Source organism: Apostichopus japonicus, chromosome 9, assembly GCF_037975245.1.
Source record: "Apostichopus japonicus isolate 1M-3 chromosome 9, ASM3797524v1, whole genome shotgun sequence".
In the NCBI taxonomy this organism is placed as follows: Eukaryota; Metazoa; Echinodermata; class Holothuroidea; order Aspidochirotida; family Stichopodidae; genus Apostichopus; species Apostichopus japonicus.
The window spans coordinates 10605413-10630034 of record NC_092569.1 but is presented as its reverse complement, the minus strand read 5'-3'; the positions used below and the strand labels follow the sequence as shown (position 1 = coordinate 10630034).

The window sequence follows — 24622 nt, the reverse complement described above, 5'->3', positions numbered from 1 at the left end:
AATTTGGAGCAAATAAATGTAAAGTGGCAACATGCCTGCAGGGCCTAGCTCTAATTAAAGCCAATTGTCAACATCCTCTCCAAACCTCAGCTATATGTAGGGATACCACATAGATATTGATCATAAAAATATGAATGCATCTGAAAAACCTTAACACGATTATCAACTTTGCCAATTACGTATATATGTAACTCTTCAATTACATAAAACCATCTTCTTCTTGCTTTTTTTTTCTTTTTCTTTTTCTTTCTTTCTCTCTCTCTTTCTTTCTTTTACGTTCGTTCATCCATCTTCATCCTCTCATCTATAATATTCTCCCATCTTAGTTCGAATTCTTTGTTCTCCGTAGCATTATCAAGACAGATATATAATATATCCTAGTCTATCTGCCTACCTCTGGGCTTAGTCGATCGATAGTACTGCCGAATTTAACCCGGCACGCGCCCGTCTCTCTTTCTCTTTCTGCGGCTTAATTTTATGCCTTTACATCCAATCTCTGCGACAAATTAAAAAAACTCGAAAAAGGCTTGTTTTGTTTTTTTGTTGCCTTCGTTATCTACCTCCCTCTATCGGTTTATTAAAGTCATCCGGCAACACGGGGCTTCTGTGATTATTCCAATGGTTATTCAACCGGCCAAAGTGGTTCTTTGTTTACAGTGGACAAAGCCGAGAGGGGCCAATGTCAAATACATGTACACACACATACATTACGATTTAAATTATATATATATATATATATATATATATATATATATATATATATACTGCTGTCGTGTGAAATGACATATACCACACTACTTAGAGATAACGAGATGGAATGGGTACGTCGTATTTATTATTTAATATCGTTAATTTTATGGGGAAACTGTTGAGGCCCCAAACGTCATTCTCGTTTCTTTTCTTCTTTCCTACCCGTCTATATACGAAGTAGAGATAACGCCGAACAGTGTGTGCCCGGGTAAGAAAGTGTCGAGGAAAATAAACAGAGAGTTAGGCTCATGTGATAATGCTTATAAGGTACGTGATGGACACGATCTTTAATTTTAGAAATACATATATATATATATATATATATATATATATATATATATATATATATATATATATATAAATATATTTATTACCGAAGAAAAATATGTTTATTTAGCTCATCATACCGTCCTGTCTGTACCCTTATTGTTTAGAATTAGAGATTTTTTGACAAGTGTTCTCGGATAGGGTAAACTCATTTTCTCTCCTTTGTGGTGGGCTACTCAAATTGAAACATAATACTTGACATTGTCCTTAAATTAAATTAAATCACTTGGGCCTCGTTAAATGGTTAGCATAGATATATACATTTTGTTTTTAATTCGAATTATCAATTTTAATTATATTTTTACCGTCAAGCAGCCTGCGCGAATTGTATGATAACAATATACTAAAAAATCAAATAAAATGAGTTCCCGCCTTTTTTTCCCGCAAAAATATTATATTTTAATGCTGACGGTCGATAACTCATAAACCCTTAATTTTAATTGATCATGTTCCTAATGACACAATTGTGATGTCGCGAAAATACAAACATATTATTTGTGGATGTAATTTTTGTTTTAAACAATAAAGGAATTGGGACAACTTTACAGAAGGACGGAATTTGGAACATGTAAGCTAAGAAACAAGTTCGATTTAAAAAGACATAATTATTAATAATATAATGTAAAATTATGTGAAAATTCGTCAAAATGAGCAACATATGACAATGCTTGACATTAAGACACATTTTTAATTTTACCCCACTTAAGGATAAATGTGTGGTCACAATATCACTCCTCACCCCACCAAGCCCCCCGCCCACCCACCGCTCCTATTCCATTTTCATCATTTATTTTAACCTTTTCGAAACAAATGAATGATTTTGGTTTTGTGTTTGTGTTTATTAAACGTAATCTCCATGTTGTGTCTTGTTTCTTAGCTGAAACCACTGAGTGACGAAAATATCTTCAAAATAGCTGATTAGTCAGAAGCTCAAGAACCATTTTAATTACCGTTACATATTAACTACTGATTAAACAAGAGGTTACCATATCTTTAGAAAGAAATGATACACGGCAGATGGTAGGAAAATGGATAAACATTAGACTACATTAATTTTTTATTTTTTGGTGGGCAATTTATCAGACATCACAGTCGATTGGCTTTACTGCCAAAGCAACGTTCCCAAAATGTTTTTGGTTTAAAATCAATTACTTTATACCGATTTAAAAATATAAAAATAAATACTAACTATTATTATTATAATTGTGAGGCCTGATTCATAGACTACATACAATCTCTTGTAACTATATATGTACATTGACATCGAAGAGAATTCAAGACAAAGGGTCTCAAACACATTAACTAGAAGTAAGAAATTCTACAGAAAAAAAAGGAAGAAAAAACTACAAATCCCTGATTGAGTTTGAGAGGCAATTAGCGACAGAGGAGGCTTGAGTCCACCAAGAGAACCTAACAAAAGATTAGAAGAAAACAGTACCGTCTAACCAATTTTAATTTGCATTTGTTCACCATAAACAGCAGCAGGTATGCCCAGTATAACTTGCAGTCACCACGGCTAATAATTTATGTTAATGATTTGCTGTGTACAAACCACGTCACAATGTATTCGATATTGTACAGGTAGTAAGATTGAACGAGGAGATTTTACGTTGACACAGCGAACAACTTGAACAACCAATCAGAAGGCCGCTTTTATCTCACTCGCGTGCCGGGCACGAGCGATAAGATATGCCAACCTGTTTGTCTAATCGAAATCAATAGCGGTTTAAAGAAGGACGCATTCTGTAGTTTTGGGATAAATTACCGCAGTTAGGGGGTGGTGGGTTTATTCTCGAGATGGCCGGTCAGAGTGTCCAGAATACTTTCTGGAAACGTCACCGGTTTAAGAAGCATTGACCTGAAGGTCTCGTCGCCTCATCTTTGCCTTTGAAGCCTTCCAAAACAAAAAAAGAAATAGCAAAAAAATCGAGAACGACAGTGAGAGTAATTTATTTCTATGATATTCAAGATGGCGGATCCAGAGGTTATACAAGACGGTTGTTTTCACGATTGGTCGTGGAATGAAAACGACAGATCTCACGAGATCGTGCTGAGTGGACAAAACCTAGATCACGTTAAATTTCATCCTTCTTGGTCAGTTGGCACCGCAGCCGTGAGAGGAACCAAGGCCTTGCCGAGAGCTTGTCGTTCGTATTGGGAAATATCACTTCAGCAACCATTCTATGGCACCAGCATCATGTTTGGAGTTGGAACGAAAAGGGCGAGATTGCACGTCGATTCATTCGTCAACTTGTTAGGCGAGGATAGCGAGAGCATGGGACTATCGCATAAAGGACTACTATGGCACGAAGGCACGTCACGTGAGTATTCCCGCCCTTTTCTTGACCGTAAATCGGCATTGATCAGTATCTTATTCGACGGGTTGAGAGGCACATTAACTTACTACAAAGACGGGGAATCCATGGGCGTGGCATTTTGGGGATTAGATCAAATCTCAGCTGATCTGTACCCCATGGTAGCTTCTACCGCAGCTAAAATCGAAATGCGACTTGTTAAAACGAGGAGAAGTTTCATTAGTTTACAAGATCGCTGTGGAGCCCTTGTGGCCGATATGTTGGTATCGGTTCAGCAGAGCAAATGTTTGCCCATACCGTCTGTTCTTCAAGAGTATGTTGAGAGCTATAAAACGTGACATCACCGTCAAGGTAGGCCCATGCACCTTTTGTGTCATTTTCGAAGGGGATATATATGTATATAATCTCCGCAAGATGCCATTGCGAAACTTAATTTGTTGGGTATATTTCCTATATATGCAGAATTTGAAATGACAGGCAATATTATAGATATCTATTTCTGAAATCAAATCGAAATTACCAAGAAACATTCCCTATTTACGTACTGGAAATAATTAAACATCCAAATTATAATATAAGTATAAGACACATTAATACTTAACCAATTGTCTGCTGCAACAAAATTTGAAACTTATATTGCTTTAAAAAAAATCACCCAAAAGAACATTTAATTCGTCGTCACTGTCAGAGCGCTATATTGTTTTAGTATATTTTAAATTTATCATTCTATGTGGAAAATGAATAACAAATCGCCCTGATATCATTTATTCTTTTGATGCATAGGCTATAGGCTATGCACATACTTTGCGCATACTTACACATCGGTATATACCGTCTATACGTTGTTCGTTAAACAGACCTATACCCTCACACACATACACACACATACACGTATAGGTCTACGTGTTTTTATGCATATAATTACTAGATAGATCAATAAACGTATGCTTCAGCCATATGTTACCATTCGCGGCTGTGAGAAACCAACATATGCTCATACGATATGTGGGTATAATAGCTAACGTTGCCTGTTGTCGACGCTATAAATTTGGACTTTGAAAAGCAGTTGCGTTTTTTTCACATAGGGTCTAATGCCGCTCTGAATTTCAAAGAATACAACAGCTGGCATTTATTTTCGTATTCTTATTTAATATGCGTGAACTAACATTTTAAATAACACGATATATATCATGAAATCTCATTGGCAACTATAAATAGTCGGGTTACAGTAACTTGCATGCAGGAACCCACAGGATTTTATTTGCCGGTATCCTTTGGAGACAATTTCTAGGCGTTGGTTACATATAGTCGTACACTGGCCTATGCATGATAAACAACAGGGTGTAATATATATATATATATATATATATATATATATATATATATATATATATATATATACAGATAATTATTAGTCTATTTGCCAATGCAACGAATACTAACATGATAAAAACGTTACACAAAGAATGACTAGTGCGTCACATTATAAACCTTTATATGTCATACATCAAAATAATATTTCAAAAGTCTAATTTTAGAAATTTAGAAAATTCACGCAGTTGTGCCAGTTATTCCTTTCACTTATGAATTTCGCGTGTATACCAGACATCGCGACGCCAGTATTAATTATTTTGTTTTAGCACTTAGCAGGACTCATTAACCGTCAATCTTATTTGCCATTCAGTAGGCCATATATAACATAAATTACATAATTTTTATGAGGGCAATGTTACCATGGTGATCTAGAATCTCCATGGCAACCGTATCTTAATTTCATCGCCCTTAATGAGTCCAATGTACCGCATTGTTATGTTTTTTTATATCACAAAACAGATTTTATCGCAGCATGTGTCAATTTATTACGATTGCAGTGAACGGACAAAGCCAAAAAAAAATATATATTTACCGTAATACAAGCAATGAGTTTGCTATTTCTAATGAACTGTCTTGAGGCAGTTTACGAGCGAGCAAACCTGACCATAATTGTACCTGTCAATAATCTAACATTGCTTTACGTATACGCTAACATCGTATACAACATAATCACGATGTACTCCTATATCAGTTTCGTGTAAGGTTTTATACTGACCCGCCGCGTCAAGAAGGTTTCGGGTCGGGGTTAGGGTTGTGGTGGCGTGGGGTGGGGGAGGGGGGCTGGCGTGGAACATGTTTTTTTCTTTCCTATAAATTAGTCATTTTTGGGGTATTTTATTTCGGAAGCAAGGTTCGGGTTGTGTAGAGATGAAATGGTTAAGGGTAACATTGCGTCAAACGGACACAGGAAAAAAACACATTGTCTTCGATTTGGAGAACCCGGGAAGATTTTTTTTTTGCTCAACATATTATAAAATATAATTCCTATTAGTGAGCAAGAGGCAAATGAAGTTACGAGAAAAAAAAATAAAGTTTGAATTCATATAGTGACTGGTAAAAATTATACGCAACAGTATATAGCCATAATTTAGCGCGTAAACAAATTAAAGGCGATAATTTGTAACCGCAAGATCGATCAGCAGATGACGTCACCAGATTTGCCAATCAGACAGTACAAGGTGTGCGAAGCGGGAAAACAAAACATGTTTGCTTCCGAACAAGGTTTTACACCTTTCAGTATGTTTTCATTCTATTTTGTTGGGGGAGGAGGGTGGGGACAACATAATGAATGGAACGGGGTAGGAAATGTTAAGATGAATACTAAGATCCATGGACCACAGGATTTCCACAGATAATCAGAAATTATTCCAAAAATTTGACAAAAGTTCATTTAAATTGAGCAGGGCGTCATACGCGACCAGTAGTCGGGGAAACGACTTTGTGCAAGTTATTTTGACCCTAAATATTACAGAATGCCGCATTTCCGTACTTTAAGGAATATCTCATTATAGGATACACATTGTTACGAAGATAAGAAACAACCGAAAACATTCCTCTTTTCCTATGACGTCACAGCCATTCCTCCCACCCCTCCGACAAACAAAGGAAATATTAATAGATATATATTAGCTGCAATGTTATTACCATTTCGTTGGTGTTACCATCATGTACTTTGTTGCATTCTCATATATACCCATTAAGCCACAAATGCGCTCTCCACTTTAGACCACCTCTGCAGTGAACACACGACACAAATACATGCAGGCTCTTATAAAATCGAGAATAAACTATAACGGGCTATAAATTAATTTAATGGCTTAATTGATAACTGTTCCTCTCACTGACGTACGAACTAAGTGCAACCAATCAGATAAAACGGGACAAGAATGTTATTATTCCGTCTTATATATTGTCAATGCATTGTCGAGTTTTCTGCAGATAGCCTATCAGCCGCTATGGTAACACATTCTGTCGAACGTATTTTACAAAGAACGTTTTCCTTGGATTTTGATTGGTTGTCGTTAAACTTGAGAACTAACCTAAAAGCTATATCTAAAATCAGTTGGCAATAAATACAATCTAGCTCAATTTTCTGGCGTCTCGGTCACAGCTCATAATCTTTATCGATGACAAAAAGTTTATCGTAAATTCGACACCCGCTTTTTGTTGTGGACCGTGCACACTAAGCTACGGTAGCGATGTCGTTGTTTTTCGTCAACGAGATAACACGGCAATTCAAATTTAAACATCACTTTTCACTACCCACCCTTTTTTGTTGTTGTTGCAATCTGAAGATTTCACACATACTATCAAACTTAAACGCAGCAGTTCCGCGACAATCACGTGAACTCAATCAATTTTGATTTTAAAATTCAAACCGCTAGCACATCACCAAGTCATTTTGAAGACAAAGGCGCATAATTTCGCTGGTAATGGATATTGTGGCTTATTATCTTGCATATAACAAGAATCTATATCCGAGCGGCAGTTGCATAGCAGCGACGCAAAACAAAAAGCCTCTTAAAACTAAAACTAAATGGACAAAATTCGGCGTTACTTAGAAGACAACGCTTTCTTGTATAGATACGTCTATACATATTATACAGTGGGCGTTTATTACGGTCTAAAGTTTGACTAAAATCGTTTTGTTCTATTCCAGGAACATATTTATAAACCTCTCTGGAAACGGATATTTAATAGTTACGTTTTTCTACTTTTCTAGAATCTGCTTGCTAAAGCGACCGTCAATCAGTGTGTATAGTTTTTTTGTCCTTGAGAGTAACAAAATATTCCAGTTCAACGTACAGGGTATAAATCGGCCGTGTGAGTGACGCGCGTCTGTATTCGATTTTAAAGATCTTAGAACAAAGAACATCGTGAAAAGAAAATAAGGCTAATGTGATAGTAATAATACTTTAAAACAACAGATATGGAATATTCCATATTTATTTCGGAGCCGATAATTTCCTGTAACTATCGTTGTTAAATGCAACGTGCAAGATATATCAAATCAACGTTTATATTGTAAATTTGGCAATATGTAAAAATTATGGGACAATTTTTGAAATATCACCAAAAATAAGGATTTCACTTGGAGGCGAAACATTATGCAACTTTTTGTTTGTTTTTGAGGACGGTAAAACTAGCCTAGCTTTAGATATGAAGTCTTCAATCTATTCACTTTCCACATTTTGTTTTGCAGGTATATACGAGCTGCAAACCAATGAGGTGGAGGAGTGAGCTCGGTTGCAGGACCCCATCAAACCCCTCTTTGTTACCGGTGGAATATCTCCAGCTGGTGCGACCGCAGCTACCCAATCGACGCACTCTATCAGCTGCGCCGTGCAAATGGCCGGCGTTGGGTGCATGGGGACACTTGTGCATGGACAACTCTTTGTTTAACGCCTCCGGAGGAGGGTAAAATCTACACCAGCCCCCCAGATGTGCTGTCAAAAAGCATAGCCTGGGAATGAAATCTCTCAGAGACGTGTCGGTTGCCGTCTTTTCGTCACTGATTCGACCGTCAGCTGTCGTTACAACGATAACTATACGCACTTGAACGACGATGCCAGCAGCTCTCTTTGTCCGCTTGTCGAACGCCGCCAATGGGACTTGTATCTCAACGGTAGGTTAAACACGGTCTTGTGAATTGAAGCCTTGCGCTTGGATTTCCAAAGATATAGACGGTGGAATTGAATAAAATAAAGAAAAAATTGATACTGTCTTCGTTTCTGCGATGATTGCCTGTGATTGGTCCACGGAGATTCGGGATAACCTATGCAGTTTTGTGATCATTTCACAAAGAGGCGAGCGAGAACGCCGAATTCGACACAGGGAGAGACCAGGCGACAGTATCACGCGCCGTCACGTCGCAGCTTGGACAATTGACGGGCACGGGATCCATTTGGGTTAGACATATAAGAAGACTAGGCGGGCTCTGCTACGACCGCTGGTAACGTCCTGAGGGTCGGTGGTGTGCCTGCCGCATTTCACCCTCTCTCTGTCTGTCTCCAAATGTGTGGCTTTAAGTTACAAATGGAAATGATGTGGGAAAGATATCGAGTCCCTTTTGTTCATTGTCCTGAAGCCAATGATAAGGATGGTGAGGAAAAAATATCGAAGAAAAGGTAGAAAACGTACGTCATTGAAGGATGAAAAGAAACCGTACAAGTTCATATGCTGTCGCCGGCGTACGACCTCAGAGCTCTCTCCGAGAAGTCGCTTTTCATACCACATAAGAACGGACTTTGACCTGTAACCGTTGTAAAACGTAGTCAAAAGAGACACTATAGGGGTGGGGGTGGGGTAGGAGGTAGACTCTTTTAGGTTATTATTACAAACAGCTTCGTTATACATTTAGTTCCTTTTGTTTCAAAAGTTTACTAAATGACGAATGCATGTTCTTTGTGCAAATCAACTCATTGGGGTTTTTTTTTCTCTCATATACTTTTTGTAAATATTTACTACACAAGCAGTACTTTCTTTCTGTAACATTTTTTTCCTCTTTTTTTCTTTCTCATTTATGCTTTCTTTTGTTTTAATCGTTTTATCTTTACGACAGGTTCTGTTATTGTTTTGATTGAATTGAACAGGGAATTTCATCTCAATTATACTCTTTATTTAATTTTAATGTTGATGGAAATACTTCATTTTGAAGTAACATACGTTAATTAGCCGGTTCTAGTGCTACGGTTGGAGGTTAGTATTAACCATTACGCCGTTGTGCCCGACCACATCACTTTTCTTCGTAATAACGCCATAAAATCTGTCAAATATTCTAACAACAAGAAACCGCCGCATATGGGAGAGTGGATGGCGGGGGGGGGGGGGGGGTGAATAGCCCATGCTTTAAGAACCGCTTTTGATGTCATTATGACCGTTTTATTTATTTATTTATTAATTAATTAATTATTTATTTGTAATTTTTTTCGGGACATAAGCAATCTGTAAGATACACAGTTTGTGCAATATTTTCTTAGCTTCTATTTACCAATATTAGATAACACGCACTTCTTAACCAGGTGTACTAAACATGGATAAATGGGAACAGAAAACAACAATTTAAAAAAATCATCAAACTTCGTTCTTAACAACAACAAAAGTAAAATACAAAGAAATAAGTAAAAAACAAAACATGAAAGGGAAAATACAATTTCAATTGTTCTCCTTAGCCCGTTGTAAACAAAGAAAAACCCCTAAAAGGCAATATTAGTCATTAAACGCATAACGTCAAATTAATGTAACTAATCAACGGACCGCGTGATTGCTTTATCTTGCCATATTTAATTATTATTAAAACTTTACCTGTTTAATTCTTTATTAATTCTTTCCCTCGTTAATATCAGTATTGTTTTAATTTCACATGTAATGCGTCCTCTTCAAGTTTTTTTTCGAATGATTATTTCAGTGGGCAATAAAACCATACGAAAGCTATAATCTTGCCGGGTATAGCGTCACAGAGGTCACTGTACTATCAACGGTGACCTCTGGTTGACCTTCCCTCGTGTTAATCGAGCAATCATGTCTACGATATATACTATTAGTTTAGAAATAGAAATATTATCAATTAAAACACACACAAAAAAAGGAAAAGAAAAATGTAATCTATCGAAGGTTTCGTAACTTTGAATGACTTAAGAAAAAACATCTATACTGTGCAATAATTAGTCGAAAGATCGGTGTATTCTTATCTCTCGTAAAACAAAAGAAAAAATAATGCATTAAATCAATGCATGGTAAACGACACGCAAATTTGTTGTTCAGTTTCGACGGATTCTTTCAGAAATGAAATTCCGTGCATTAACAATGCAGTTCATGTCATCTCAAATAATAAAGAAATGTCTCTGACTTGCATTTCCCACGTTTTATGTACCTACATAACATAATATAACACATAGGGTATCTCAAAAACAAAACAAAATCTGTATACCTGTTGGTACGATGCTTTTGACTTTCAAAGCAAAATATTTAAAAAAATTATATGATAATCGAGAAAACTAATCGCTTAAATAATTGGCTGTTGCTATGACAACATACATGTTTTACGTTAAAATGAAATCTTCTCGTTGTCAGCTTTACATATTCATATATAGTGATGATTTTCAGCGAAAGATGGCCTACCATGTTCTGACAACAACTCTTATTGTAAACATAAATTAAAACCACTGTAAAGAAACATTGCCTTTTTAGTTGCATGTTATAATCCTTACTACCCCAACTCACCTTTTCTATTATTTTGATTGAGCACGATACTTTTTTTCTTCTTTTTTTAAAGAAATTTTGAAAGATCGATGTTCCTGAATATCAATGACTGCCTACATCATAACGGGGGTTGTTTATAGAAGGGTGTATAGTAAAGGGTTAAACTTTTCTCATAATTCTTTCTCTATCAATAAGTGGTAAAAAGTAGTTTATTAGTAAAATTATATTCATTCCAATGGCTAGTTTCGTTAATGCAGTGTTCCTACAAAATGAATATTCATGATTTCGCTGTGCCTTTACGTCACCGTCATGGTTGTTAGGCAAATCTCGGAAATCGTTGACATCATTATACCACAATACGGAAAGAACCAGTTCCGCGAGAAAGTACCTTCTCACTGTTGAAAGAAGAGAGAATACACACGTCTCTTATGAATGAGCTACTTACTATAGTGTTTTGTTTGGCCGGTTTGTTATCGAGTATTGCCATTATCCGGTCATATAATCATTTAACTTACGGCGAGATGAATCATGAATATTCATTTTGTGTTGATGCCTGCATAATTGCAACTTGTACCAGAGGAATGACGCGAATGCCAATCTTGGACAATCTTAAAGTAGATTAGAATTTTCTTCATCTTTACTATTTCGGAATTTGTGCAATAACTATATATGTATATATATATATAGTTTTACGTGTTAATTGTGTAATTTATTTACTTGTCTGTAACTCGTGAAGTCTAAAATTAAATATGTTTTCTTTGTATTTTGTAAGTATTTTCTCGAAAGTCTACGTAAAAACGGACAGAGAGGGCCGGGAGATGTGCAATCATTAATAATATTTTTATTCCATTTTATTCCTTGTAATTATGTCTACCTGTGGTAACTGACTCCATGGTAGGTGCATTAAGATATATAAACATTCCATACACCAGTAGCATACATTGTAGCTTATTGCACTCACACCAGATGTGAAAAAAGTAGTTGTGATTTATTTTCATCCCGAAAAAATCGAACACAAATATTTCGATAATCAATAATAATATATACATCGGCTAGGCTATTTACTGAAATTGCCATCTCCAAACCGAAATTTGAGTGATGCCATTTTATGATAATGGATTATCTAACTCAAAGATCGCCAAAACTGTACCAGTCTAACTGAGCTATAACGTTAGGTTAGATGGTTAGGGCAACAATTTGAATAACAAGTTCAACAATTGAAAACGACTGGACTTCGAAGTTTACATACAGTTCCCCAGTATATAGAAACATATGGGATCGAAAATGCAAATACTCCTTTTCTTGCAAAGCACATATGGTAGTTACGCGAGTCAAACATGGAATGCGTTAATTAAAATTAAGTAACATGTAAATATATGGTAAAGTTAAGTGAAATAATAACAAAACAAATCACAAAAAAAAAAAAAAAAAAAATGAAAAAAGCGTAGTAAAAAGAGAACATTATTTTGAAGAATGAATATAAACGTTTTTCATTATAATACGTAATTACATCATTTTTGAATGTAACCATGAATAACTTCATCTTCTATTATTCTATCTTCAAATTCTCATTATCTCAATTTTGATTTTCCTTCTATTTATTCATTAATTACTTCACGTGGAATCTCTTTCTTTTCTTTCCTTAACAAGGAAAGAAAGGAAAGGATTCCTACGCACCGCGAATGTGTGCTGTTACAACATTGAACCTGCGGTAAGGGGCTGTATGTATTCATACCTTATTGTAGTTTAGAAACGTCGCTGTAGATATTGTTGCATAATCTATCAAAATTAATATTCTCTTTGTTTGTTTTTGTTTTTGTTTTAAATACTTTTTAATCATTGGTATTTTGTTCTTTCTTTCACTGGAATTTAATCGGGTATCAAAAATCTTGACAAAAGTGTGATTATTTTTCCTTATGACGTCATTTCCTCATTTTTTAGATAATCGTCAACACAAAATGAATATTTAATACTTTCGAGAAGGTTAACATTAGAGTCACGAATTAAAAATCACTCCCGTGTACATTATCCATGTAATCGACTGGCTTAGCATTTCTGGTATAGCCTTTATGGACATCTATTTCTGGTCAGACTAGAACATCATATAAAATAAACATGAAATTCGACTCGTCATGTATGATCAACAGCTATAAAGTTAAATACGTTTCTCGTATATCATTGGCTCTGAAAACATTTTGTATTTTCACGTGGAAAGGAGTTCCCGCCGTTATGTTTTCGGGTCTGGTAATGAGATGGGTTAGTTATGCGACAGTTATGGATGATACAAAAAAAAAAATACCTTGCCTCATCCTCGGAGATAAGGGGGGGGTGGGGGAAACCAGGGGGGAGAATCACTTGAGTTGTAACTACGCTGTTTACTCCGTGTTGAAGTTAGATGGTACCAAACAACGTATAACAAGGAACTATGAGAAGAAACAATTATTTATGAGAAAGTGACGTCATAAGTAAGAATAATCAATTTCCCATGGTGCAGTTCTATATCTTTGTTCTTCTATTAATTATGCCCTATAAAATACTCGTTTGTTTGTTTTTAAAAAGCAAATCATGTTAAAATGTAATTGATCAAGATAGTTTATCTCAAGTTAAATCACAGATTGACTGAGATCAACACAGCTTCACATTAAACTGCCATGTAAACTGTAGTACAGTGCGTTAAAGTACGTTTACGTATAGTCTACAATATGAAAGAGATATTGAGAGAGAACGATAGAAAAAAATAGAATACGAAAAAAAAAACATGGCGTCTGCCCATAATATGGCAGAGCCACCCTTGACCACGTCACTGCCATGAGTTACGTAGATTAGTCATCTATATCTTCTTACTTTATTAATTTTTTATTCTGGAATATTAATAAAATTTTCTTATCTCCTAAACTCAGTCATATTTTCACAGTTTCTACAGGAACGTTAGAGATATCTCGAATTGATTAGAAGTATAAATATCTGTTGCATCATGGGAAATATCTGTTGTGCATGTGTAGTGTCATGGTAGTCTACAGCAACCTTTAAGTTGTACACGAAGAAAAATTAATAAAAAAACAAACGGAACAAACGGTTCAAATTTTCTCTGTAAAGTCATATTCTTGAATAACACGCATCTTATTGTGCTGTTATATATTCATACATGTGCTGTCACAACACGGTGTCGCGTGTTACACATTTCGTGTTTTTGGAAATGTCGTGCGCTGCTCATCTGGCTATCTAATGACATACTTTGTACTATCTACTAAACGGTCTATTTCTGCTTCCAGATATCTCTCAACGTGATGAATATGTCAACAATTTATCGGTCACGGTTAACCATTAATGATGTAAATATGTCATCTTGCTTTTTCTATTCTTCTTATCTGTTAGCTGTAAATAGAGCATAATTAACAGCTTGGACTTGTCAATCGTAAAAAAAAAAAAAAAATTACAAAACGTTTTCTGTAAACAGTGCTGTGGGTAATACGTTTGACTATCTCAATTTTCTACACGGAACGCCAAAGGTGACAATATCTCTCGCCTAACTTGCAAATTTACTTCATCAGAATATTTGCAATTTGTCCTTCAACTGCGAAGAAGGTTTGGGTTAGTACACGTGTATAACGATTGACTTAAGTTTGTTTTGTAAATAATTTAAATTTATCCAGTCTTGCATCGGTTTTGTGACAGTGTGTGACCGTTGTACCCGGCAACACATCACTGTGTTATTAGTACTGTATTATCTTATTACATCCAGTCAAGATAACGCCGTTGCTTTCACTGTGTATGTCAAAGTACTATGGTTTTTTGTCATTCTGTTTGGATTAATGAATATTTATTTATGTAAATAATGCTTACTAATTACTGGGCAACCAGCATTTTGTCGTATCCACATAAATAAAGGCTGCAAATTTAATGTAGACTAGATATTTCGTTCTTGTTTGCTGGTAATGGTGTATAATATATGAATTCAGTGTACAAGTGTACAAGCAAAAACTTTACACCCAAAAAAAAAATTAAAAATAAAAATTGAAAGTTTTCGAACGGACATCAATGACGTATATGAAATACAAAACATGAGGTAAATATACATAGAAATGATCTGTCTAGCGTCGATGTACAACACTTCAGTTATATTGGGATTTCGTCCATTAGTTCACCGTTCTTGTGGCTCTGGCGTCAGAAAGTATGAATGGCAATGTGATGACGTCATAGACTGAAGAAGATCTTTATTGAGTACACGGGTGAGGTGTCTTTATGGTCTGGTGGAGGGGGCGTGGAAGGGATCGTAATCAAGAAACATCAAATGTCAAATGGCTTAATATGATTGGTTGCTTTGTACATATTTGCATGCTATTAAATGGTGCGGTGTTTGATGTTTGGTGTGCGCAATTTTATTCACATGCGTTTACAGACAAGTAACGCACCGAACGCACACATGCAGAGAAGGGAGAGAGAGATTTAGCTAAGCCAATCAGAAAACCGGCTAATCAGTTTTATGGAAGAGCTGATTTAGATGTTAATATATCTGACCTATGTAACCTTACCATTTTTAGGTTATAACTGTAGCTAGATCTGGTAGATTCTAGCAAATTTGTTTTGAATAACACCGAGCTGGCTCCCGGTCAAAGTGACGGAGGTCATTTCCGAAGTTATTCCTCATATGCGAATTGTTGTCTTTGAGAGTTTTCAACATCTCAACAACTTACCTTCAGGGCAAATTTCATTGTAAAAAGATTTCTTTATACAACAAGTGACTTTTCTGTTTAATCAGGAGACCTTCTTTTGAGATAACAAAAAAAAAACAGCAAACTTTTTCACCTCTTTTGATAATACCGATTTACAATAGTCGAGATTATTCAGAAATCTCCTGTTGAAAATGTCGTTTACCATAAAGGTATTTACCGACACCACCATCATTGACCCTGGTAACCGAGCATTCGATTCATAACCTTTTTAGGCCTCAATTCACGCCAGTTTTGATAAGATTATGTGCTTCGTTTCTCTTCCTTTCATGAGAATTAATATTGCCATAAAACCATTTCTAAAGGAGTGTGGGGTATACGATTCTATGACCTCACGAATTTATGATGTAAATCTCTGAGTGTGCGAGGTGCTGTTTGATTAGAAACTCTAAGAATGCAATTTGTATTTGCAATAGTACAATGAAGTTTGGCGTAAAGGTCGATTCCAATGATCTCATTGGTTGGTTTGGTTGTGACATCATAAAATATGCGGTTATACGTCATTTCTTGTGCGGGGCTGGGGGAGGGAGAGACGCTGATGTATGGAATGAGGGGCACCGTTGTGTACCGTATTAAATATGTGTTGTCTATATGTAACTTATTCATCCCTCCTCTGTTGTATCAAACGAGTAAAAAAAAAAAGAGAAAAATATATGTTTTAAAATGTATCATGTCGATGTTTCTGTTCTTGTGCATTAATCTGTTGTTTTCAAAGAGACTCGATATCATTACGTCATTATTCTGACACGTATAGCCTTAGCTGCAAGGTTGACACCATTTGCACGGAAGTAAACCGAATGATGACTTCTTATGCAATAGCGTTGATAAAAAGATTCCAGTTTCCTTCCAGCCAGTTTCATCTCCCTCCCCAAATCTCCTCGGCTCCCCTCCCCGTCCCCCACCTCCAAGTTCCCAATTCACGGTTAAGACGAAATTTGACTGAAACTAACACATTTTCATTATTATTTTTTTTTTATTACTTACTAACTACTCGTAGATCCGACACCTCAGAAAAATATTGATAATATCATCTTTACATATTAAATTTGAATACGTACAAGTCTTTTGAATATTAACGTACTAGCATCTCTTAATTTTAAGTTTCCAACAACTTTTAGAGTTTTAAATCTTGTGGACTTTCACCATCTACAACGAGGAAGTTGTGACTATAATGTCTCAATTGAAGAACCTTGACGTAGGACTTGCATTTGTAGAAAAGAAAGATCTGTTAAAAGTTTGGCACTATATCACCAATTTGTTTTTGTCCCTTTATACATCGTACATACGCGCTCCGCACTTCAGTGAAACCAATTCTCTGAAAACTATACTGTCGTCTGCTCCCACGGTGTTACAGTTGTCAAGCATGACGAACCATTTACGATAGAAACGTGCAGAAGCCCATCAAGGAATAGAACAAACGATTGATTTGCTGTCATGTGCTCAGAGATCATGATCACTGTAGAAATGGCTGATAAACAGTAATTTTGAACCTTTTAGCGACACTTCGAAACAGTAACAACCTGTGATCATGTCAACTTAGGGAACATTTAGGTATTTTTATTGAACATGCCCAGTGTGCTTACAACAACAATTGACAACCCTATGCGTGTCTGTGTGTATTCAAGAGGCTATTGGACCAATGAAACTGCAAAGTTACGACCACGTGTGAACGTATAACACATGTATATGTTGAAAATTGAGAGAAAGAAGGGGGAAGGCGGGGGGGGGGGGTAGGGGAGGGGAGAGGGTGAGAGGGAGGGAGAGGGGAGAACATGCCCAGCGTGCTTACAACAACAATCGACATCCCCATGTGTGTCTGTGTGTATTCAAGAGGCTATTGGACCAATGAAACTGCAAAGTTATTACCACGTGCTAACGTATATATAACACATGAATATGTTGAAAATTGAGAGAGAGAGGGAAGGCGGGGAAGAGAGGGGAGGGTGAGAGGGGGGGGAGAACATGCCCAGCGTGCTTACAACAACAATCGACATCCTTATGCGTGTCTGTGTGTATTCAAGAGGCTATTGGACCAATGAAACTGCAAAGTTACGACCACGTGTTAACGTATAACACATGTATATGCTAAAAATTGAGAGAAAGAGAGGGAGGCGGGGAGGGGAGGGGAGAGGGGAGGGGAGAACATGCCCAGCGTGCCTAACAACAACAATTGACATCCCCATGCGTGTCGTTGTGTTTTCGAGAGGCTATTGGACAAATGACATTGCAAAGTTACGACCACGCACACATATATATGTTGAAAAGTGAGAGAAAGAGAGGTAAGGCGGGATGGAGAACGAAAGCATTGGGACATTGTCACCAGTTCGAACGTTAACTATCTGTTCTATATAGGGTCGAAGAGAATCCGATCATAGTGCGATGAATTCTCGTCGTATCAATCCGACCATATTCACATCAGGTTGGACTAAATACTTCTTCGTCGTGGTTTTTATTGGGGGGGGGGGGGGGGGTGTTTCATCTTTGTAGCTGTAATATAAATCATACCGTCGGAACTGCATGTTTAAGGCTATTAAAATAACCATATAGGTCACATGGGTGGCTCAAAGGGCACTAAACAGGAGGTGAAAGCCCGAGGCCTGTGAGGTACCTCCCATGTACCTCCCATGTACCTCACGCAGACTATAATCTTTTAGACGTTAAAGTGGCCATGACACGAAAATTTCAACGTCCTGTCTTTTTGGGATCCATCTAAGCATGCTCTCTGGAACATATATCAACCATTCTGCCAGTTAAAAATTTGATTTTTCCCTTCGAAAATTGAGATTTAATTTACCCTCTTCGGGCTTGAAAAGTTCGTTCGGCTGAAAAATTTTCTTATCTCATGACGTCATGTGACGTCATGTTATGAACACGAGTTGGCACTCGCTGATTCCTCCGAACACATATCATACTTACAGTACGACAAGTGAACATAAATACACAAAACAGTCGATAACAAATCGGCGCGAAATCAGATCGAAAATTCCCGTGGAATGTCAGATTTAGAACCAAATGCAGCAACCGAAGTTCAAAGTGATAGTGGTTCTTCACCAGGCAGTGAAATTGGGCTAGTGCCCTTTCTCATATTCGAAGCAGAGAGTGAAGGCGATGATCAGGCCAATATTGAACCGAACGTTGAGGGTCGACCTGAGGTGTTAGAACCGTATCAGTTCGAGCCTGTTAAACGAGCCGAAATTGAAGCTCCATAACATATCGAAGAAGAAACCCGTTCGGAACTATTGCAAGGAACATACAACGTGGTAAGAATTTATTAACGAAGCATTTAAAAACAAAATCCAGTCCATTTTGTGCATGTGTTGTTGGAATTCGCGGAATACCCTAAACCGTATTGTGCGTTGTGTTACGGTGACTTACAACCCATATGTACAGTGTGTTGGCTATGTATTCATATACATGTACAAGGATCGCCACTTGCCCATTGGAAGTTTCCTGTTCTCCAATCTGGTCTTCGGAGTTTTTAATGTGGAATACATGACAGAAGAACGACTCGTTTATGTCGACCCGTTGAAGCCCATTTGTTTTATTTCATAAAAAAGGAGGGATCGTAGTATGCTTTCGTGAAGTGTTCGCAACATACGGAGCTGTATACTGGCTAGGCCCAGTGAAATCGGCGCTGGTGTTTTGCACTAACTTGGTCATAATCGTCCTTCGTCCTTCGTCCTTCAGCCATGGATGAAGGCTAATTGCATGGGTTATGATATTTATGCAGCCCCAGCAACACAACGGACCGGCATTTCTCTCGGATAGTTTACAAGAGTTGTAAAACAAACTTGAAATTTCTAACGATATAACGTAATACAGTGGTTGTTCCCTCAGTGTAAATGTGCGTGTATATGGAACGGTATGATCGTCGCGCATCCGGTACATGCCTGGGCTTGGCACTTGTGTTCCTAACATGACGTCATCATTGTCTTGTTGTGAAATCGCATTTTCAGATATCTATTTTCGGATGCGAATATTAAAACGTTAATTAATAATTAGTCTTTGAGGTTTTCAAGGTGATGAGGATAGTTTTGCACATCGATTTTCTCATAGATTCAGAGGAAGTTACCCTCGATTAGTTGGATTTTTTGTGTCATGGCCTCTTTAAAAGGTGCATCTTGGGGCATTTGTGGACTATAAATTAGATCTATAATTATAACTCTACACGCGGCAAGCTTGTGCTAATAACAACTTTACGTTTTGTGTGTGTGTGTGGTGGAGGAGTGGGGGAACCCACACACCCTCACATCCACTGGATCAGCGTCTGTGGGTCACAAGAACTGCGAGAGGACGGTGGGCATTCTCTTAGTTCCCTTCATTCCCTCTTTCCAGTTCCTGATGTCCAGAAGTTTATGAATCACTCGCAGATTAACCTTTACTTGTTGCAAAAAACCTCAAAGTGGACAAGAGTTTGTTCATTTACAATGTTTTCTTATTACAATTTTTTGTAATACCCGATAAGTTTGGTATAAGATTGTTGATTTAACGCTAAAAGCTGTCATGGAGCTTGTAAGTGTTGCCGCCTGACTTTTTACCTGCTACCAAATGTACCTATAGCAGTCTCTCAGTGAAAATGACGTCACTTAGTTATACCCTTTAACTTTTCCGAAAATTATTTCGCGATATTTAGGAGGGTCGGATTATTAAATGATAAGAAAAAAATAATGAAATGTTCCAGTGAACTGCAAAATTGCTCTGCAAGTGAGAGTGGTAACATTTTACTGTGTATAGAAAGGTAACATGTGGCTCAGTTGCCCCGGGGCGTCATTGTTAAAACGTTATGGTATAGTGGAGATCGTATCAAGGTCACGTATTCCAGTCAATAGGTTCGGTATCACAAAAGCTCTTAAAAGTTTATAGACCGGGGCGTACTGAAATGTCTTTTCATGCTCTCCTAGAGATATATCTGTCACAAATAACACCAATTTCGATTATTATCACCTGTCAGTTTTGAACATTTGTAGAAAAGCCCTAAAAATAGATTTAATAAAAATAACGTACATTAGTGATATAGGGTAATTCTGTAGTTGTTGTATTTCTGCACCTTCTTTATTATAATATCATATTATTCAGGACGTGTACATCACAAAGACTACTAATATTTTGTGGTAATTCCCATACAGCTTGTACTAAATATCAATTGGATTTTATGATAACATAATTAAGATCCGTTATTACATAGGCCTATACCAGCAATACTCACGACATCATTGAATCAAACATAGACTCAACTTTGACGTTGCTACCAATGGGAAATGCTCTCAATTATATTAGAAAGTCAAAAGATGGCCATTCGCGTTCAAACTGCAAGCAGCATTGTAATAGTTGTGCATGTATGGGTGTGTGTATGTGTGTATACATAGGCGTAGGAGCCCAATTTGATTGGGGGGGGGGGGGCTGTAACGACTTGCCCGAAAAATATAACCAAACTTTTTCGCGCGCGTTCAACATCTTAATGTACATATCATAAAGGCATGCACCAGTTATGGCATCGCATGGTAATTACATACAATCATTTGCCATGCTATTACCCTTCCACATTGGTTATCACTTTTGGGGGGAAGTCGTTTTACATTTAGTAATGACATTAGTATAATAGCGAATTAGTCGGGCAAGCTTAGAACTTTATTTTAACTACCAATGAGATTTTTTTAAACAATTGAATTCATTTAGCTACATCATTGCAATTTATTTTTCTTTCAGTAGGTGCCCGAAAAATTCTCAGCATATTGCCCGAATTTTCACAAAAATATCTGGTTGAGGCTGCAGCCCCCCCCCCCCCAGCCCCGCCTCCTACGCCTATGTGTGTATGTATGCATGCAACTGCAGCCATGGAAACCGTGTTCGGTAGAGATAGATATAGATGATAATACAAGCTTTAAAAGAGAGTCAGGCATAAGTTAAGCTCACTAGAATGATCGTCCTTCGCTGTCAGTCCCGTTGAAAGTGCTTAATTCTCATGATCCATGCAGCTCACCAAAGCCTTCCTAATAGCTGGTCCAGTTACGATAAAAATCAACGGAACCATCAACACGACGTTGAAACACATCGTGTGGAAAAGGCCTATACGTCATGTAGGGTCAAACATGCATGCTTTTACCATTTCCAAAAAAAAGGAGAGATAAGGCTATAATTTGGAAATGGTTATAATACCAATATAACTGAATGAACTAATAGTTTATAACTGTATGTTTATCAATATAAGTTTAACTTACTTCCTGCTTGTACAACATCTAAGAATATCATAAATAACAAAACTCGCAGTTTTTTCATCTTCGTCATTGTTCTTGTGATTATATAGTTCATCCTTAAAACGTTCCTGGTACACAAGCGATCGCAAATTCAATGACGTTGACTGTCCTACATGTATGTACGTATTATATTCCAACAAGGAATAATGGATTATTTGACCCTGAATGACTCCTTGCCAAGACAGTACAAAGTAACCCTCCTCTGGAATATAATTTCCTTTATCGTTTGAGATCAAGCGTTAAAAGTCAACGTTCTTGCTTCTCAATTTGCGAAAAGAGAGTAAAAAGAAAAAGAAAAAATGCGTAAATGCGTAAAAAGAAAAGGGAGGGGAGCGAGAGAATTATTATATATTATATTTTCCATGTGTAAATATATATATATATATATATATTTATATATATCTATATATATATATATACGTGTGACCGTTTGATCATGGCGATGTGACGTCAAAGTTGACGTCAAAATTACGTCATATGAGTATCACGAGTACCTTGGGAATGGGATGGATACTAAACATGATCTTATACAAAATGCCGAATAGTGATCCGTAGTAGACGTAGTAGCACTACTCCGTGTTATTCATCTGTTCGTGTACCTTACTAAACATTATATTAAGTGAGTACATTTTGTTTCTTCAATAATTGTTTTCATCATAAGGTTTTCATTTTTTGCATTCAACTTACCTCAAAGTAAAAAAAACGAAGCACAAAAGAATACTAATAATCTGGAATCCTCTTCATTTAAGTTGTACATGTATGTAATTTTCCAAACCTTACGTGTAATGAAATCATTGGATTTTTTCTTTTCAATAGTTTTCTAGTCAGTAATTCGTTTTTTTTTTTATACATGTAACAATAATATCCAGTGATTTAATGACTTAATCCTACATGTTGACAAGCAGAAAATTGCTAAACACCAATGTTTGGGTTTTTCGACACTTGGCCTCTGACGTTAGACCTATTACGTCATCAATCACGCAGGCAAGAGTTTACATGGTAAGGCACCTACCCAACAAAATTGAACGTGCTCGGGCATACGCTGTAATAAGAGTTTCGCGACGCACTTTTTCGAAAAGTTTAGGACAAACTGACCTTTGACCTCAATTGACCTTTTAGTCGACCCTAAACACCGAACTCTGTCCTATTTTGACATTCTTTTCATCATTCTCTACATCTATAGGTTGTTACTTCGAGTGACGCATGAGAAGACACGGGAAGATCTAATAATAATAATATAACCTTGAATATATTCCATATATAGCGCACGACATTACTGAGGTGCGAAAAGGACAGGATGTGTCTTTATGACATTGTTTATTAGACTAGGAATAACAGCTGCCTTCATTCAGTGACATCACGAACATCAATGTTACGCCTATGTACGCTCTTGAGCTGCTCGGCTGCCTTTTCCGCCTCATCGAGCACTAAGACCATGGAAGAAGGACCTGTTATTGTCTCACGATATATGAAACTTGTTTCATTTAAAGACTACACCGTACCGTATATTTACTCAGTATAAAAGTTTGCAAAACCCCTCTCCATATTGCAAATAAAGATAAAATATTGAAGCACATGTGGCTCAATGGTGGCGTAATAAGTCTTCAGCGTTGTTTGTCAAAGAACATCTCCCACATGGGATAAGATTTTGGTTATTTTGTTAGCTATTTTGGGGAAGTTAATGACAGTAATCTATTCTAAACCGATAATGATGGTTTGGGTAAATTGGGTCTCTTTTAAAGGTCGAGTATACTGAATACCAGATTACGGCAAAGTCAACGCGAGAGATTTAGTCAGTCACCTAATGTTGTTAATCTTGACCGCAGACAATATACGGACAGGGGGGGGGGGGTGGGGTTACAAGGCAGCATTCGGAATTTTCTGGCTTCAAAACCCATCCAGTTGGAATTTCAGCCACTACACCCCCCCCAATCATCAGGCCTTAGCTACGTCCCTGGCCCCGGGGGTCACGAGGTCAAGTGACCATCACGAAGTTCTAGGGGATTCCCGGTCCCAGGCTATATATTTATGAAACTAGTTTCATTGAACATCTGGGCCTCTCAGACTTTTTGTACGATTTTCTGTTTTTGGTTTCAACAACTTTTGATGTTTACACAATTTTCACAATTTCTGCGAGTAGGTGAGATTGTTAGAATAGAGTATACACCACTTTAAAAGGCTCATTATTTGCAAGACTTCATCCATGACCAGAGGTTTGTGGAAGAGAGTTAAGGGGTTTAAAGCCCGGAGACCAGCTCCATACAGGAGTCCTAGGAAATATGGGATAAAGAATGTAATCCTATCTTCATAATATCTTTATATAATGCAAAAAGAGGGGGGCAGTAGTAATCGTCCCTGGGCCCGAAGTAGGTCTCTACGCCACTTATGTAAGGTTAAACAGGAGACTGACAGTCTTTGGGACATATGTAATGTGTCCATTGCAAGATTGAGAGAGCATGGATCCAAGGATCAAGCTCACACAAAATAGTAGTTACTACCACAACCTCGCATGTTCTTTAGTGGGAAGACCCCTCCTCTTACATGGGAAATGGCTTCAATGACCCCAGTTCCACACCATTTTAAATCCTGGGTCCCCCTCACCCAGCCCCCTCCCACCCCCGAGTGTGGAACACAGGATATCATTCAAATGCCAAGTCATCTAAGAATGTAT

At 37.2% G+C, this 24622-nt stretch overlaps 1 protein-coding gene across 1 annotated transcript; it reads left to right on the top strand.

Annotated features, from left to right (window-relative positions):
• Positions 1–2774: 2774 nt before the first annotated feature.
• Positions 2775–16365, top strand: LOC139973229 (SPRY domain-containing SOCS box protein 3-like). The gene is made up of 2 exons (XM_071979764.1): positions 2775–3743; positions 7969–16365. Exon 1 carries the CDS (start codon positions 3047–3049, stop codon positions 3728–3730), a length of 684 nt encoding a protein of 227 aa, XP_071835865.1. The 5' UTR covers positions 2775–3046; the 3' UTR covers positions 3731–3743; positions 7969–16365.
• Positions 16366–24622: the final 8257 nt, after the last annotated feature.